Here is a 15,122-nt window from a genome sequence, read left to right on the forward strand (position 1 = left end):
TCCTCACCTTTTATTTGCTTTCAATAAAGAAGTAGTTTAGAATTTTGTTATAATAACTCACGAAATTTTCCTAGTGAAAATTGGGGCAGAAAAATTTCATTCGTCTGTTTGTTTTGGTATCTGAGTAGGTTTTACCTCGAGGCATATGGTTTGAGATGACCAAAAGAAGAAGTCTCAATCCAAAATAAAGAAAAGAAAAAGAAGAGAAGTAAATCCAAATGCAGATGCAGATGGAAAAGATATGAACTGCTCAAGACGACTGAAGTTACGAGCTTTACATTTGTCTTTTTGATCAGAAGAAGCCGTAGAAGAATGAACTACCACTTGTAGTTAGATAGCATCAAGGTTCAGATGAGAGTCTGCGTGAAGAACCAATCAAGATTCAAGATCATGTTTTAGAAGACTTATAGATATGAATCTTGTAACTGATAGCTGATAGGCTTGTTTAGTTTCTTTTGATCTTGATGTAATAACAGGACCACGGACCGGAGCCTCGACGGAACCTCACATAACTCTGTAACTCATCATTTTACTATTCTCCTTGAACTACATGCGACATGATTCCCTTATAACCCGGGATATGCAGGCCGTCCAAAACCAGGACTCGATTGCACTCTTTTCTCTTATCTCTTCCCTTTTGAATAAAGGTATGGCCAAAAATTAGTCATATCGTTCATCTTTCTTTGCCTGAAAATATTTCATGTTTTCAAGCAAAGATGAGCATGCTGTGAACACCTAATTTTTGACCATGTTTGAATTTTTCACCACTTTTAGTATGTAAATATATTTTAAGTTTAATTTACATATTTTAGCTCTTATTTGATCTTTTATAGGTGTTACTTAAGAAAATTATATCTCTCTCATTTCACCAATACCTCACTTCCCCCAACTCCCTAACGTCACTTTACACTAACACTCTTTTACCCATTTTTCCCCAACTCCCTCACGTCACTTTACACTAGCACTCCTTTACCCCTTTTCCCCAACTCCCTCACGTCACTTTATACTAGCACACCTTTAACCCTTTTACCCAACTCCCTCACGTCACTTTACGCTAATACCGCTTCAAAATATCACTTTAAAACAACCCAAAAAATCTGCCCATAAAAGGAGCTAAAACCCAGCCCAAAGCTGCAATAAAAAACGTCCTCAAAAACCAGATACGTTGCAAAGTGAAACAGCCGCAAAATTACTGTTCGAACTCCATTAAAACTCAGTCAAAATGCATCTCAAACATGGCAGAAAACGCAGCAGTAGATCTAGCAAAACGCAGCACTTGTGGCTTCTCCATTCCACTCCTAAAATCAGTCCCGAAGCCATGTAAGTATGTTTCTGCTAGTTCACTGCCTTGCCGGCGTTTCGCCGGAGTTTCACCATCTCCGTTCGTCAAGGTCCCCTTTTCGAGTTTTCCGATAGTGGCTTTGGTTTGAGTACCCATTGTTGCTGTACTAGCAACTTTCAAATGTAAGGATGAAGATCTTTTCTGTTAAATTCTCATAAGGTTCAATTCTATCCCTCACTTTGTTTCCTTCGATTTCTTCAAGTGAATTCAAAATGAATTTGAGTTGGTTTCTTATGGATGTTTCACTGTTTGGATATATTTTGTCTATTTGAGCATATGTCATTGAGGTGTTTATTTTATCATTAAATTTGTCTTGTTCTTTTGATAATTTTGTGTGAATAATCATGACTAAAAATTGATGTTCATTTGTTGCTGATTAAGATTATAGTGCTGACAATAATGTTCCTCATTTAGTCATAGGAATTAGTAGGTTTTAAAACTTAAGTGGCTGTGGCTTGGAAACACAATAGAGGCCACATTGATTACATAATAAAATGGCCAAAATCAGAATTCTCAAGTCATAGGGGTTCTTAGTTTTTTTTTTTTTAAATCCCTCCCAAATTAAGAGGATGTATAGTATTTTCACGTTTCCCTCCAGCATGACTCGAACCCAGGACCCAACGGTCGTAGATGAAGATACTTTTACCAACTGAACAAGTCTCACTTATCGGCTGTTAGTTAAAGATAGGCCAAATATCAGAACCTTACTAGCTAGTTTAAATTTGAATCAAAGATTTGCCTTTAAATGAGAGGATTGCGAACTATTACGTTAATATGAGCCCATTAAGAACAAGATGCACGTCTTCTCAAATCTTCTTTCCATAATCTATGACCTTTCACATGTTATCTACAATTTAGGAAAATTAATTTACCCATGAACTCGCGTAGTTGCTTTAGGCTCCGTTAATAATAAATCATTGTGACTATGAGCACGGTTCCTCTAGCATACATAATTCCAAACTCAAGTGTGCGTTTTACGCGACTTGACCCCAACTTCAAATAATAATAAAAATAAACATGTTGTAAATCGCGGATGCGTTTCACGTGGCGCGATTCGCAATATGTACAAAAACAAACGAGTGCGCGACATCACAACTTGTTCAAATAAATCCCATAAATGCTAAAGTGTTTAAATAATTAATTAAAACTTGTTAGAAAGTAAAAATGCACAATAGGTTTTTAACATGTAATAAATCAGATAATTAGGCCAAGTATTAATTGTTAAGCAACCGTGCTAGAACCACGGAACTCGAGAGTGCCTCACACCTTCTCCCGGATTGACAGAATTCCTTATCTGGTCTTCTGTGTTCGCGGACCATAAATAGAGTTAATTTTTCTCGATTTAGATTTTAAAATAAACGGTGACTTGGGACACCATAATAATTATTCCAAGTGACGACTCTAATTAAACAAATAATCTTATTTCGAATAATGTCACTTTAACTGAAAAAACTCCCTATTCTTCGAAAAAGGAGGTGTAAGAGGTAGCATGCCACTTAAGGGAGTAGAGTGGGGAGCAAAATAATCGCAATTATACTATGCAACTTATAAATCGCAATCCTAGAATATGACTTATAGTAAATGTGACTTATAAATCGTAATTAGTAAATGCAACTTGTAATCGTAATTATTAAATACGACTTATAATTGTAATTATTAAATGCTTACTTATAAACGTTGTTGAATACTACTCATTATTTGCCTAACATTTTTTTTTTCTCATTTAGAGCCCGTTTGGATTAGGTGATTGTAAATAGCTGATAAACTTGAAGTGATGAAAAGTTTTTTTAAGTGCTGAAACTGATTTTTAAAATAAGTATTTACGTGTTTGGATAAAAGTGCTGAAACTGATAATAAGCAGTTGATATGTTTGATAAAAAATGCTTATAAGCTATTCTTTTGTTAAAATGACTAAAATACTCTTGAATTTTTTTTCAAAAAATTATAAATTAAAAAATAAATTGTAAAGAAAAGAATTAACAACGAATATGGAATGAAGATAAAGTCAGAAAATTTATTTGGAAAAAGTATTTTGTGAATTAGAAAATATTATTAGGAATAAACTAGTAAAAGAGTTGGTCAAACTAAAAGTGCTTATAAGCTGAAAAATCATAAGTTGGGGGTGACCAACTTATGACTAATTTTAGTCTGTAAGTACTTGGCCTATAAGTTATGGGTGTTTATCAAATGCGTAGATAAGGCAAAACATGCTTATAAACTATTTTGACCAGCTTATAAGCTTAGTCAAACACCCTTTTACTCCGATCAGAAACCCTACCCCGCACCCTCCTATGTATTTTCGCTCGTGATTCTTAGCAAATAGATTACCTAAATTACCTCAAATTTCTTCGCAGGCAGATTTTTCTCTAAGTTTGTGGTACATAGGATGCCCACCCCCACAGATTCCAGCTTTCCGCGTCTTGTATAATTTGCTTTTTAAAATTAACTAATGAATTTTTTCAGTTCTTTATTCCGATCAATGATGTAACAAATATAAATAAATGGAGGGAGATAGAATAACAGTGGAATAAGTAGAAAAAAGAAGAAGCAGTTATCAGAAGGTGAAGAAATTTGGCCTGCGTCTGGTCGAAGAGGAGTTTAATGGTGATGAAGAATCTAAGGTGTCATTTGGTTGAGAAATAAGTTATCTCATGATTAATTATTGAGGGATTAGTTATCTCACCCTCTCATTGGGATAAAAACACTACAATTCCGGGATAACTAATCCCGGAATAACTAATCTCGGAATTAGTTATACTACGATTTTATCACAACCAAATATGAGATAAACTCATCTCAATATTGCGGAATTAATAATTGAGGTAGATTATAAGGGTAAAAATGAAATATCACTAAGAGCCTGTTTGGATTGGCTTATTTTAAGTGCTTTTAAGCCAAAATAACTTTTAAGCCATTTTATAGTGTTCGGATAAATTAAAAAAAAGAGAGCTTTTAAGCACTTGTTTTTAAGTTAAAATGATAAAAAAAAGCCAAAAGCCAAAAGCTAAAATTGATAACTTATTAGCTTATGCTTAAAAGTCACTTAAAAAAAGTCTATTTAAACGGGCTCTAACTCTTTCAACTGGAAAAGGTTTTGGAATAACATCTTACGCCTAAAAGATGAAGACAACACACGCCAAGTTAGATCCGAGTGTCTACTAGGGGTGCTTATCATGCGGATCGGACGGATAATTACACTTAACAATTTGGTTTAATGGTTATTGTATTATAAATATAGTAATTCGCTAGCCATCCAATAAGACAACATGAGGATTGATATCAGATTAACAATTGTCGTGCGATTATCGGGCGGCTTATCAGCTAAACCAAATAAACAATTATTGAACAATCATTCAATCAATACCAAGGTTACACATACTATCATTACACATATTAACCAAATTTGTAAAACCAGAAAAACACATTCGTTCAGTAATCAGTCAAACTTTCAAAAGGACATTCGTTCATAATCAATCAAAAGGCAAAAGTTTCGGCCTTCGCCTCAAAGCTCTGACGCTTAACTTAGGTCTAAGCTAGAATTCGATTATGTAATATGCAAATAAATAAATGTACATGTGAAAAAAATCAATATTCATATAAAATTGGGCAGCCACCTGTAATTGAATCAAAAAGTTAAAAAAGAAGTGTAATATACAAATAACAATGGGAACGAAACACAGATAAATAATGGTACTTTAATTTATATACATAAGGGTAAAAATATAAATATAAAAATTCTTAACGGGTTACCCGATAAAAAAATTGAATAATTCATTCCAAACCGTTAAGTCGTTAATTACAAAATTTCAATCCGTTCTCCATTCATTACATGGATAATCCAATACACTAAATCATCGATTCAGCTCGGTTAACGATTTCTGTTCGGAGCAGTGTCTACTAGACACATATGCTGTGTCTACTGGATTATTGAGTAAATTTAATTGTCAAACTGACAGTTGGGGTGAAGTTTGAATGTTTGTTTATGTATTTTGGCGCCCTATAATCATTGTTTATACTACCTATACCTACTTTTGTCTTTCACATGAAAAGAAGTGCCATTAAAAATGAATAAAAGACCATTATTAGAGGTAGTAAGATAATATTACTAATCAATTAATCAGCATTGTTTATTACTCCACTTTATTATCTTTCACATTAAAAGGAATGCACTTACAAATGAATAAAACTATTTAGTAATTCACAAGAAACTAGGTAGAAGCCAAACAGATCAACTTTCTTCCTTCAAATTAAACAGTGGATGAGCTCTGCTAAGAGGTGAGCCTTTTTCTTCTATTTTTGTAGAAAAAGGAAGAAAGAAAGAAAACAGCAAATTGAAATCAATTAATTCTTGCTTTTCTATTGGGGTTTTGAAGTTAAATTTCCATCAGTACGAAAGTAAGTTGTACTTACTGTCTTTCTTTAATTCTTTTGTTTATTTTATTTCTTTTCATTTCTTTTTTCTTGGTCCAAAGCTTGAAACTGAAAAGGGTGTTTGAATCAACAGCTTGAATAATGAATACAAGTCAATTGATCTTTCTTCTTTACTCAAAATCTTACGTACTTTTTTTAGCTTGAGGAAAAGTCTCAGTGAGTTAGCTTATCTAACCCCAATTGGCCCCAAGTAATCTCTTGTTTTTATCAAGACGGATTGAGGAAATTTCATCTGCTATGAAGTCATAAATTTTTTTTCCAGATTGAAAATTATTATTTTAAATGCGACTGCATATCATTAATTTTTTTTTAATCCGGGTGAACCTAGTTAAGCTGTGACAGGTCAGATTCATCGTCCTTTTATTCCCATTTAACCTATACCCACTATTTGGTCGCCCCATTTAAACTATACCCGGACCTTTTTCTCCTCTTTCTTCTTCTTCGGGTCACAGTGATTTAATATAGTGTTTGTGAACATATTTTAAGGTAGATTATGATATTTTACAGTGGTGAGCTGTTATGACTCTTTATTTTTTACTATTTCTTAGGATTTCTTCTTCTTTTTCTTAATTACAAAATGGGTTCGTTAGATTTATTGTTGTTTTAACAAATTGATGATTGATGTTTGTTCTTGATGATATTTGGAGGTTATGTTTCAATTTGAGCTCATTTGGAGTAGATTTAGGTATTAAACCGTATATTGGATTGTTATAATTCGAAGAACAAATTTCTGTTTCTAGGCAATTTGTACTTCAGGCCTATTTGGCCTTTGAAAAGGTTTGTTGCACTTCAAACCTTTTAGCCTTAAGTGCATTTGAAGTGCAATTTTTTCCCTTCAGACCTTTTGGCCTTAAGTGTAGGATAACGTTTGTTGTACTTCAGACCTTTTGGCCTTTAAGTGTAGGAAAACATTTGTTGCACTTCAGACCTTTTGGCCTTAAGTGCATCTGAAGTGCAATTTTTCACTCCAGACTTATTGGCCTTAAGTGCATGAAACCATTGGTTACACTTCAGACCTTTTTGTCCTTAAGTGCATCTGAAGTGCAATTTTTCATTTCAGACTTATTGGTCTTAAGTGTAAGAAAACATTTGTTGCACTTCAGACCTTTTGGCCTTAAGTGCATCTGAATTGCAATTTTTCACTTCAAACTTACTGGCCTTAAGTGCAGGGGTGGCCCAACATCATCCGAGGCCTAAAGCAAGGCCTTAATATATATATATATATAAAAAATTTAATGAGCATCGTTTTTAAAAAAAATAGACAAGTGAGTATGTGAAATTAAAAAAAAATGAGAACTTAGTTTTATAAAATACAGAAAATTAAATGAATTTAACGTTGATTGCATCACAACTGAAATGGGAGAATCCAGAAAACATACTTCCTCCGTCCCAACTTAAGTGACTCCTTTTTTTTAGTAAGTCCCTTTCTATATTTGATAACAATTCAACTTTAGTTTTTTCTTTTTACCATTAATGAGATGATTTCTAGCCCACAACTTTTTATGATTTATTTAAGATTACAAGTTTTAAGAACCTTCCTTTATTTCATAAACTCCATGTTCAGTCAAACACTTTCATATAAATTGGGACGGAGAGATTATAATTTATGTAAGAAAAATAAATAATAAGTTAGATTATTAGATATAGTTACATGACCAACTAATGAATAGAGAAATATAATTAAGTAAAAAAATAAAATAAGATTGACAGAAACCTATTTTAGTTATTAATTAGAGGAATTAATCGAGTTATTAAAAATTAATATGACAATAAAGAAATAAATTTATCAATAATAAGAGATAATTATATAAATAATATACTATTATATATAGAGAGAGAGTAATTTTGGGGCCCTTAAATTTTTGGGGCCTTCACTTGCTTTAGGGTCAGGCCGCCCCTGGTTAAGTGCATGAAACCATTGGTTGCACTTCAGACCTATTTGGCCTTAAGTGCATCTGAAGTGTAATTTTTTCACTTCAGACTAATTGTTTTAACTTTAGACCCGATAAGTCTGAAGTTGATCGTAAAATGGGTGCAAACCTTTTTGCAAAGTGGTTATAGGTTCAATTGTGACCCCAAAACCGGATATAGATACAAAATTCCCCAAACATGTGTGTAGAAGTGCATTAATTAAGTAGGCGTTTGGACATAAAAATTGTAATTTTTGAAAAGTAGTATTTGGAGTTAAGTTGAAAAATGATACTCTTTGAAATTTGAAATTTGAAAATATATTTGGACATGCATTTTACTGGAAAAAATATTGCAGTTTTGTGATTGTAGAAAAAACTCATTTTCGAAAAATTTCCAAAAACTTACTAAATTTCATGGACAAACACGTTTTTCTTTAAAAAAATCGGAAAATAGGAAAAAAAAAAATCTATGGACAAATGGGTTAAGGACCAAAAGAGAAACACCAAGAGATGTGGTGAGACGGACGGATCCCTCAATCCTTAACTAGAGGTTACGGGTTCGAGTCTTTGAAATGAAAAATTCCTAATAGGGAGTATTTCTTTATGTAACGAGCCTTACTTGGCGAACCTGGATTAATCGGACCACTGGATACCGGATGCAAAATGGTTTTACCAATTCCTTTTTCTTTTTTTCTTTATTTTTTTTAAAATATGATCGCACATGCATGATTTTGAGTTTTGATACTGGAACTAAAAGGAGGGGTTTTAGAAGAAGAATAAAAGGTCAGTCTTATCACTTATGCACTAATCTTCTGCCATGGCGGGGTCCGAGGAAGAGTTGGACCATAGTGGGTCTTATGCAGCACAACCTTAGAAGAAGAATAAAAGTTAAAATATGACACGCATAAATATATGTATATCTACATTAAGATCATTTGCCTTTGCATGCATTCTTCGGAGAGAGGAGGTTTTTGTTGGGGGTGGGGAGGGTCATTTTAATTAATATAAATATAAGTAAAGCCTAGTAATCATAAATCATGGACCCTTTTTAATATGCATGAATATGTTTGTGTCAAGCTATCTGAAGATATTGATTTTATTACTTGGATTTTATCAGGAGTCATCAGTTAAAGAAAACTGAAAAGGTGGAAAATAGATGGCCAAGGAGTGTTACTATGTGCTACATGCCTTAAACCTTGTGATGGGCAAACATTTAGATAGTTCGACGGATAATCAATTTAAAAATGTTGTGGATCAGCTAACACATGTATTTCCCTCTTTCGTAGCTGTGGAGAAGGCTCACCCTGAAAATGGGATATCTGTACAACTTAGGGCCCTATTTATGGAGGCTCTTCATGAAATTGATACAATATGCTCTCACATGAATGATCAAGCTGGCGAGACAAGTGACACCATTGGAATGATTTCAAAGTTGCTGAAGATGATTCAACTGGAGAATATTGCTGAACGAATTAAAGCTTCAAAGCCATCAAGATCATCTAGCCTAATCATGATCGAAATGGTGAGGTCTGTCGTAGCTTTGCTTGATTGTTTTGGTATTATACTGTGCCTACTTCTTTTAAAGCATTATAATGCTCCTTCCACATTTGTGCTTGAAAAGAAGCTGAGTTATCTAAAAGCTTTCGTCACGTTAACTGCAAAGCGGTGCATTGAGCATGAGAGGATGCAGGATCTCTTCACCCATGCTGAGGATGTAGCTTATAGTGCACTACACCTATGTTACTTTGTGGCAGCCTACAATATGGAGGAGGATGACGACCTGCAGGCACGTGTGTTAGATTGTGAGTTCTCTAAATTGCTGGAAAGGATAAGTCCTTTTAGGCCTGAACTGAGGCAGATTTATCTGAGCCTCTTGATAGGGTCAAAGTCATCACAATCGGAGACTGCAATGAGTGTCGATTTTATATCTGATTTTGTTTATGGTCTCAAAGAGGATCTGGAAGAGCTGCTAAGCCGTGATGCCAGCTTAAAAGTTACCTTTGATGATCGAATTCCATGGCTCCAACAAGGACTTTCTTACCTTTTTCGATTTCTCCTCGACATTGTATCAGAACGCATTCCACTCGAGGAATTCAATTCTCTTCAACCACATATCGAAGCTCTGGCCGTTGAGGCAGCAATTGTGATCTACTCCTCCTGCTACAATGAGGATATGGACCTGAAGACTACTGAAATAGACCATGTGCTTTTTCTTTTGCAACTGAAGTTTAACCATGTCACAGTAGATGTCCATCTGATTAAGCTACTAAACAGTGAAGCTGCCATAATAGCTCCTTTGGGAAATTTGATCGACTATGTTCGAGAAGAGCTGGCACTCTTGGGAACTTTTCTCATGGTTTTATTGGACCAGTGCAAAGAGCAACCTAAGATAACTGATTTTTTGACCCTCATTCAGTCAACGACTGACCAAGCATGGTCAGTCGTTGATTCTCTTTCTCATTACTCGATGCAAGAAGACTATGCCTGGAAAATTAATCGCCTGCATTTTGAATTGCTTCTTAAGTTCAAGTTTATTAGGGCAGCGAGTAGGCAGATGTGTCTCGACATTTCTGCATCGTCGACACTGAACCATCCTACAATAAATCTGCTGAACTTTCTTCCTCTTAACTTTGAGGTCATTGATACTTATTTCAGCATGCTAAAATCCTCAAAGGCACCATCCTCTCAGAGCCCCAAGATGGATGAGATTTTGATGGGGTTTCGTGAATATATTCTTGATACTCTACTACTGAAGGATGAAACTTATTTGACGTTTACTGTTGCAAATAAGATTAAAAAATATTACTATGGGTTGTTGCTCCTGGTAATGTATCTTGTTGACCCTCCAGTTCAGAGCATTGGATGCATGAAGCAGAATGATTTCTTGACAGGATTTGGAACTACTGCAATTGATGCTGAATCTGCTATCTGTTTAATTTATGAGGATGCTGTGGACAACAACAAAAGTAGGAAGGTCAATCTTGTTCTTCAGTTTTTGACGCTAACTTTAAAGCTTATCAAGTCGGAGGGAAGGTTGATGGATTTACTAAAGCACAAAGCCACTTTGAAAGCTGAAATTCTTGATCTGATTGAAAGTGCTCATGAAGAGCTTATTTTCCTCAGAGCTTTTCTCATGGATGTTCTCACGCAACACACAGAGCTTAATGAATTGCATGACCTCTTAATGCATGCTGAAGGGACTGCCCACAAGTTAGGACAAATCATTGGTTCTTGTTATGAAAGTTTCAAGGATGGGAGCAGCACTCAGAAAATGAGCTTTTCATTATCTGATTCGCTACAAGAGATTGAGTCTGTCAAGGTAGAATTCAGAAAAATATGCTTTCATCTTCTGGATACATCACCTTGCAACATGACAGATGGAGAAGGCCTTATTAATTTCTTATTAAATCACCAGGACATGTTTCTCAACTATGATGCTTGTTCAATCTCTTTTCTCAAGAACCAGATCCTAGTAGTCAAAGACAAATCAGAGTACTTGGGCTCTTTTCTTGCAGATATTGTACAGTACCGCGATATGCATCAAGAACTCAAAGACCTCTTGAAACGTGTTCTAGATATAAAGTATGTCTGTTTCTTCCCCGTCAAGGGTCATAGACCCACTTGGTATTACATGTTATATTCCTCTGATGTCAAGCAATTACTTAAGTATATTGATGTAGAGGTCAAAATGATTTGTCTAAAAGTTCCATATTCGTTAGGTTATAGCTTCCCAAAGACAAATGAGTTAGGATTTCTCAATTGTTTCTTGGGAAAATTGGAGGAGTTGCTACTTTCTAAGCTTGATTCAGTTATCGACTTAAAGCGTCAGATTGAATCAGTCCAGGAGGGTTTATTGTGTCTAAGATCATTGACTGACCATCTTGTAGAAAACTTAGATGAGCGTTATGAACGTTGTGGTCTTATAACAAGCGTTACTGAAATGGCATACATGGCAGAGTATATCATTGACTCGTGCTTGGCTTGTTCTCATCCACTCTGGTACAAAGTTCTTTGGATTTCTGAAGTTGCTGAGAATATTAAGCTTGAATATCAAGTTGTTAGTGAGACTTGTGGAAGAAAGAAGATAGATGTGACAATGCACAAAGTTGCAAAGAGTCCCATAAATCTTGCACCATCTTTATCAGCTAATACCCCAAGAACAAATGAAGAAATGGAAGGTTTTCAGGAGGCAATGGACAAAATAAAGAAGCAGCTTCTTGGAGGATCATCTCAGCTAGATATTATCTCCATAGTTGGTATGGCTGGAATTGGGAAGACCACACTTGCCGAGAAGATTTACCATGATCTCATAGTTACCTCTCATTTTGATGTTCACGCTAAGTGTCGTGTGACTCAGGTATATTCATGGAAAGAATTGCTGCTTACCATCTTGAGTGATGTTCTTCACCCTGCTGATCGTTCTGAAAAAGAAGACAGTGAATTAGCTAACGAGCTGCGTCAAGTTTTGTTAATCAAGAGATTCTTAATTCTCATTGACGATGTGTGGGATAAAACCGCATGGGACAATTTATACATGTGCTTTAGAGATGCTCATAGTGGGAGTAGAATTATTCTAACGACCCGGCTGACTGAGATTGCCAATTATGCTAAATGTCAAAGCAATCCCCATCATCTTCGTTTATTCAGAGATGACGAGAGTTGGACATTATTACAGGAAGAGGTGTTTCAAGGGAAGAGCTGTCCACCTGAGCTTGTAGATGTGGGATCTCGAATAGCAAAATGTTGTGGAGGGTTGCCTCTCTTCATTGTGATAGTTGCTGGTGTTCTGAAAGAGAAAGAGAACAAACAAGATTTGTGGAAAGAAGTAGAGGAAACTCTAGGTTCACATAACAATGGTAGCTCGGAAGAGAGCATGTCTTTAATTGGATTCAGTTATAAGAATTTACCACAACACCTAAAGCCCTGTTTTCTCTATTTTGGAGGATTTTTGAAGGGCAAGGATATTCATGTCTCCAAGTTGACTCGGCTGTGGCAAGCTGAAGGGTTTGTACAAGCAAACAAGGAAAAAAGAACAGAAGATGCCGCACAATATTTTCTTGAAGATCTTCTTAGTAGAAATCTAATAATTGCCATGGAGAAGAGACCCAACGACAAGGTGAAAAAGTGCCGCATTCATGATCTCTTGCACAATTTCTGCTTGGAAAAGGCCAAACAAGAAAATTTCCTCAACCAAATAAATAGGTACATAGAATTATACTGATTTCATCTTATTATGCTTATACCAACTCTCATTGTCACGTGTTTTTTTTGTTTCGTTCCTTTGTATCTAATTCAGACGAGAGGATATTCTTCCTGAAAAGCCCGAGGACTACCGGTTGTTCATTCATTCTTACCAGGATGAGATTGATTTATGGCGGCCATGTCGCTCGAACGCCCGCTCTTTACAGTTCAAAGTGACAGATCCAGATAACTTGTTATGGCCACGTGACATCTCCTTCATCTTTGAAAGCTTCAAGCTTGTTAAGGTGTTGGATTTGGATTCCCTCAACATTGGTGGTACATTTCCCAGTGAAGTACAGTTTCTAATTCATTTGAGGTACTTTGCTGTTCAAACTGATGCAAATTCAATTCCTTCATTTATTGCTAAGCTATGGAATCTTGAAACTTTTGTGGTAAGGGGATTGGGAGGAGAGGTGATATTACCTTATTCTCTTCTGAAGATGGTCAAATTGAGGCATATTCTTGTAAAACGTCGTGCTTCATTTAGTTTGCACGAGAACATGAGGGAATCACTTGCTAACTGTCAATTAAATGACCTGGAAACCTTTTCCACTCCACGTCTCTCTTATGGTGAAGAGGCAGAGATGATTTTGAAACAGATGCCAAATTTGAGAAAGTTGAGCTGTATATTTTCGGGGACATTTGGTTATTCAGATAAAGTGAAAGGAAGGTGTGTTCTTTTTCCCAGATTAGAGTTTCTAAGTCATCTTGAATCCCTCAAGCTGGTTTCCAACAGCTATCCAGCTAAACTTCCTCATGAGTTTAGTTTCCCCTCAAAACTAAGGGAATTGACTTTGTCCAAGTTTCGTCTACCTTGGTCCGCAATTTCTACCATTGGAGAATTGCCTAACTTGGAGATTCTGAATTTACTTTTCAGAGCTTTTGAAGGGAATCAATGGGAAGTGAAAGATTCAGAGTTCCCTAAACTCAAATACTTAAATTTGGACAATATCAATATTTCACAGTGGTCTGTCTCAGATGATGCTTTTCCTATGATTGAACATTTGGTTTTAACCAAGTGTGAGCGGCTTGAGGAAATCCCTTGTCATTTTGGTGATGCTATATCTCTAAAAAGCATTGAGGTAAACAGGTGTTGCTGGTCTGTTGCCAATTCGGCCGTGGAAATTCGAACAACGCATCATGATACCATGGGAAATAATGCGTTGACAGTTACTATACAGCCTCCACATTGAGCTACAAGATCATCTCCTTGACTCTTTTATCTGGTATTTTCTTGCCCTGAGTACATTTTTACTTATTCATTCTTCTTTCAACCTGAACATCCTCACAAGGTAGGGGGTAAGGTCTGCGTACACACTACCCTCCCCAGACCCCACGGTGTGGGATAATAGTGGGTATGTTGTTGTTGTTGTTGTTGTTGTTGTTGTTGCTGCTGTTGTTGTTGTTGTTCTTTCAACCTGAACATATTGATTTGTTAGTATTATAGGTTTGCTAAGAGAGTAATTTTAGTGGTTGTTATTGCCTACAAAACAACTTGCAGTTTAGAAACTTATGTTTTATTTTGAAGCGTTTGAATGAATGTCAACATTGATTTGTGATGAAACTCGTAATGACTTTTTCTGAATATTTTGAAAATACTGGAAATGTGAAATGATTGTTATTTTGCAGTTTAGAAAATTCATGTTTTTATATCCTTATAAAACAAGATGTTAGTGTTAATTAAAATGAAGACATATGATTATATAGAGAACTGCTATTATTCGTTTGGAAGTAAAGAACCTAAATAATACTCCATTGTTGTTCACTTAATTTTAAAAGTTCAAAATTAACATCAAATTTGTCCTAAGGAGTAGAGGCTATTATCCTCATATCTACAATACCAGCAATCTTATCCTTTTCTCCAATCCCCAAAATTTCAATTTCTCTCCAACTATTTTTCTTCAAATTATAAGAATATCCAATTTGTGTTGATTGTGTAGTTAATTAGTACTATCTCCCCATTTAGAGTACTAATAAAAGACAATTACAATATTAGAGACGCACTTAAAACACATTAAAGACTTGATAGGAAGCCTGGAGAATATATCATGAATAATCTCTTTATTGCAAATGACTGATTTTTTTGAATTGTTAACTATTGTGGTTTATCCTACTTTTTAATATAGTTTCAAAATATGTAAAATTTATTTCAAAAAACTTAAAGAATCTATGTCTGAATTTGCACAGAAAATTAATCA

At 35.2% G+C, this 15,122-nt stretch overlaps 1 protein-coding gene across 5 annotated transcripts; it reads left to right on the forward strand.

The window, feature by feature from the left end:
- The first annotated feature begins 981 nt into the window (after positions 1–981).
- On the forward strand, positions 982–14,456 carry LOC107800474 (putative late blight resistance protein homolog R1B-23). 5 transcript variants are annotated; one of them, XM_075248232.1, is made up of 3 exons: positions 982–1,501; positions 8,801–12,885; positions 12,980–14,456. In XM_075248232.1, exons 2-3 carry the CDS (start codon positions 8,840–8,842, stop codon positions 14,115–14,117), a joined length of 5,184 nt encoding a protein of 1,727 aa, XP_075104333.1. In that variant the 5' UTR covers positions 982–1,501; positions 8,801–8,839; the 3' UTR covers positions 14,118–14,456. The 5 variants fall into 5 exon arrangements, with proteins under 5 accessions (XP_075104333.1, XP_075104332.1, XP_075104334.1 ...); XM_075248231.1 differs by lacking the exon at positions 982–1,501 and adding an exon at positions 5,527–5,617; XM_075248233.1 differs by lacking the exon at positions 982–1,501 and adding an exon at positions 5,530–5,617 and having other exon boundaries at positions 8,970–12,885.
- The last annotated feature ends 666 nt before the right edge of the window (positions 14,457–15,122 follow it).

Source organism: Nicotiana tabacum, chromosome 24 (genome assembly GCF_000715075.1).
Source record: "Nicotiana tabacum cultivar K326 chromosome 24, ASM71507v2, whole genome shotgun sequence".
NCBI lineage: Eukaryota > Viridiplantae > Streptophyta > Magnoliopsida > Solanales > Solanaceae > Nicotiana > Nicotiana tabacum.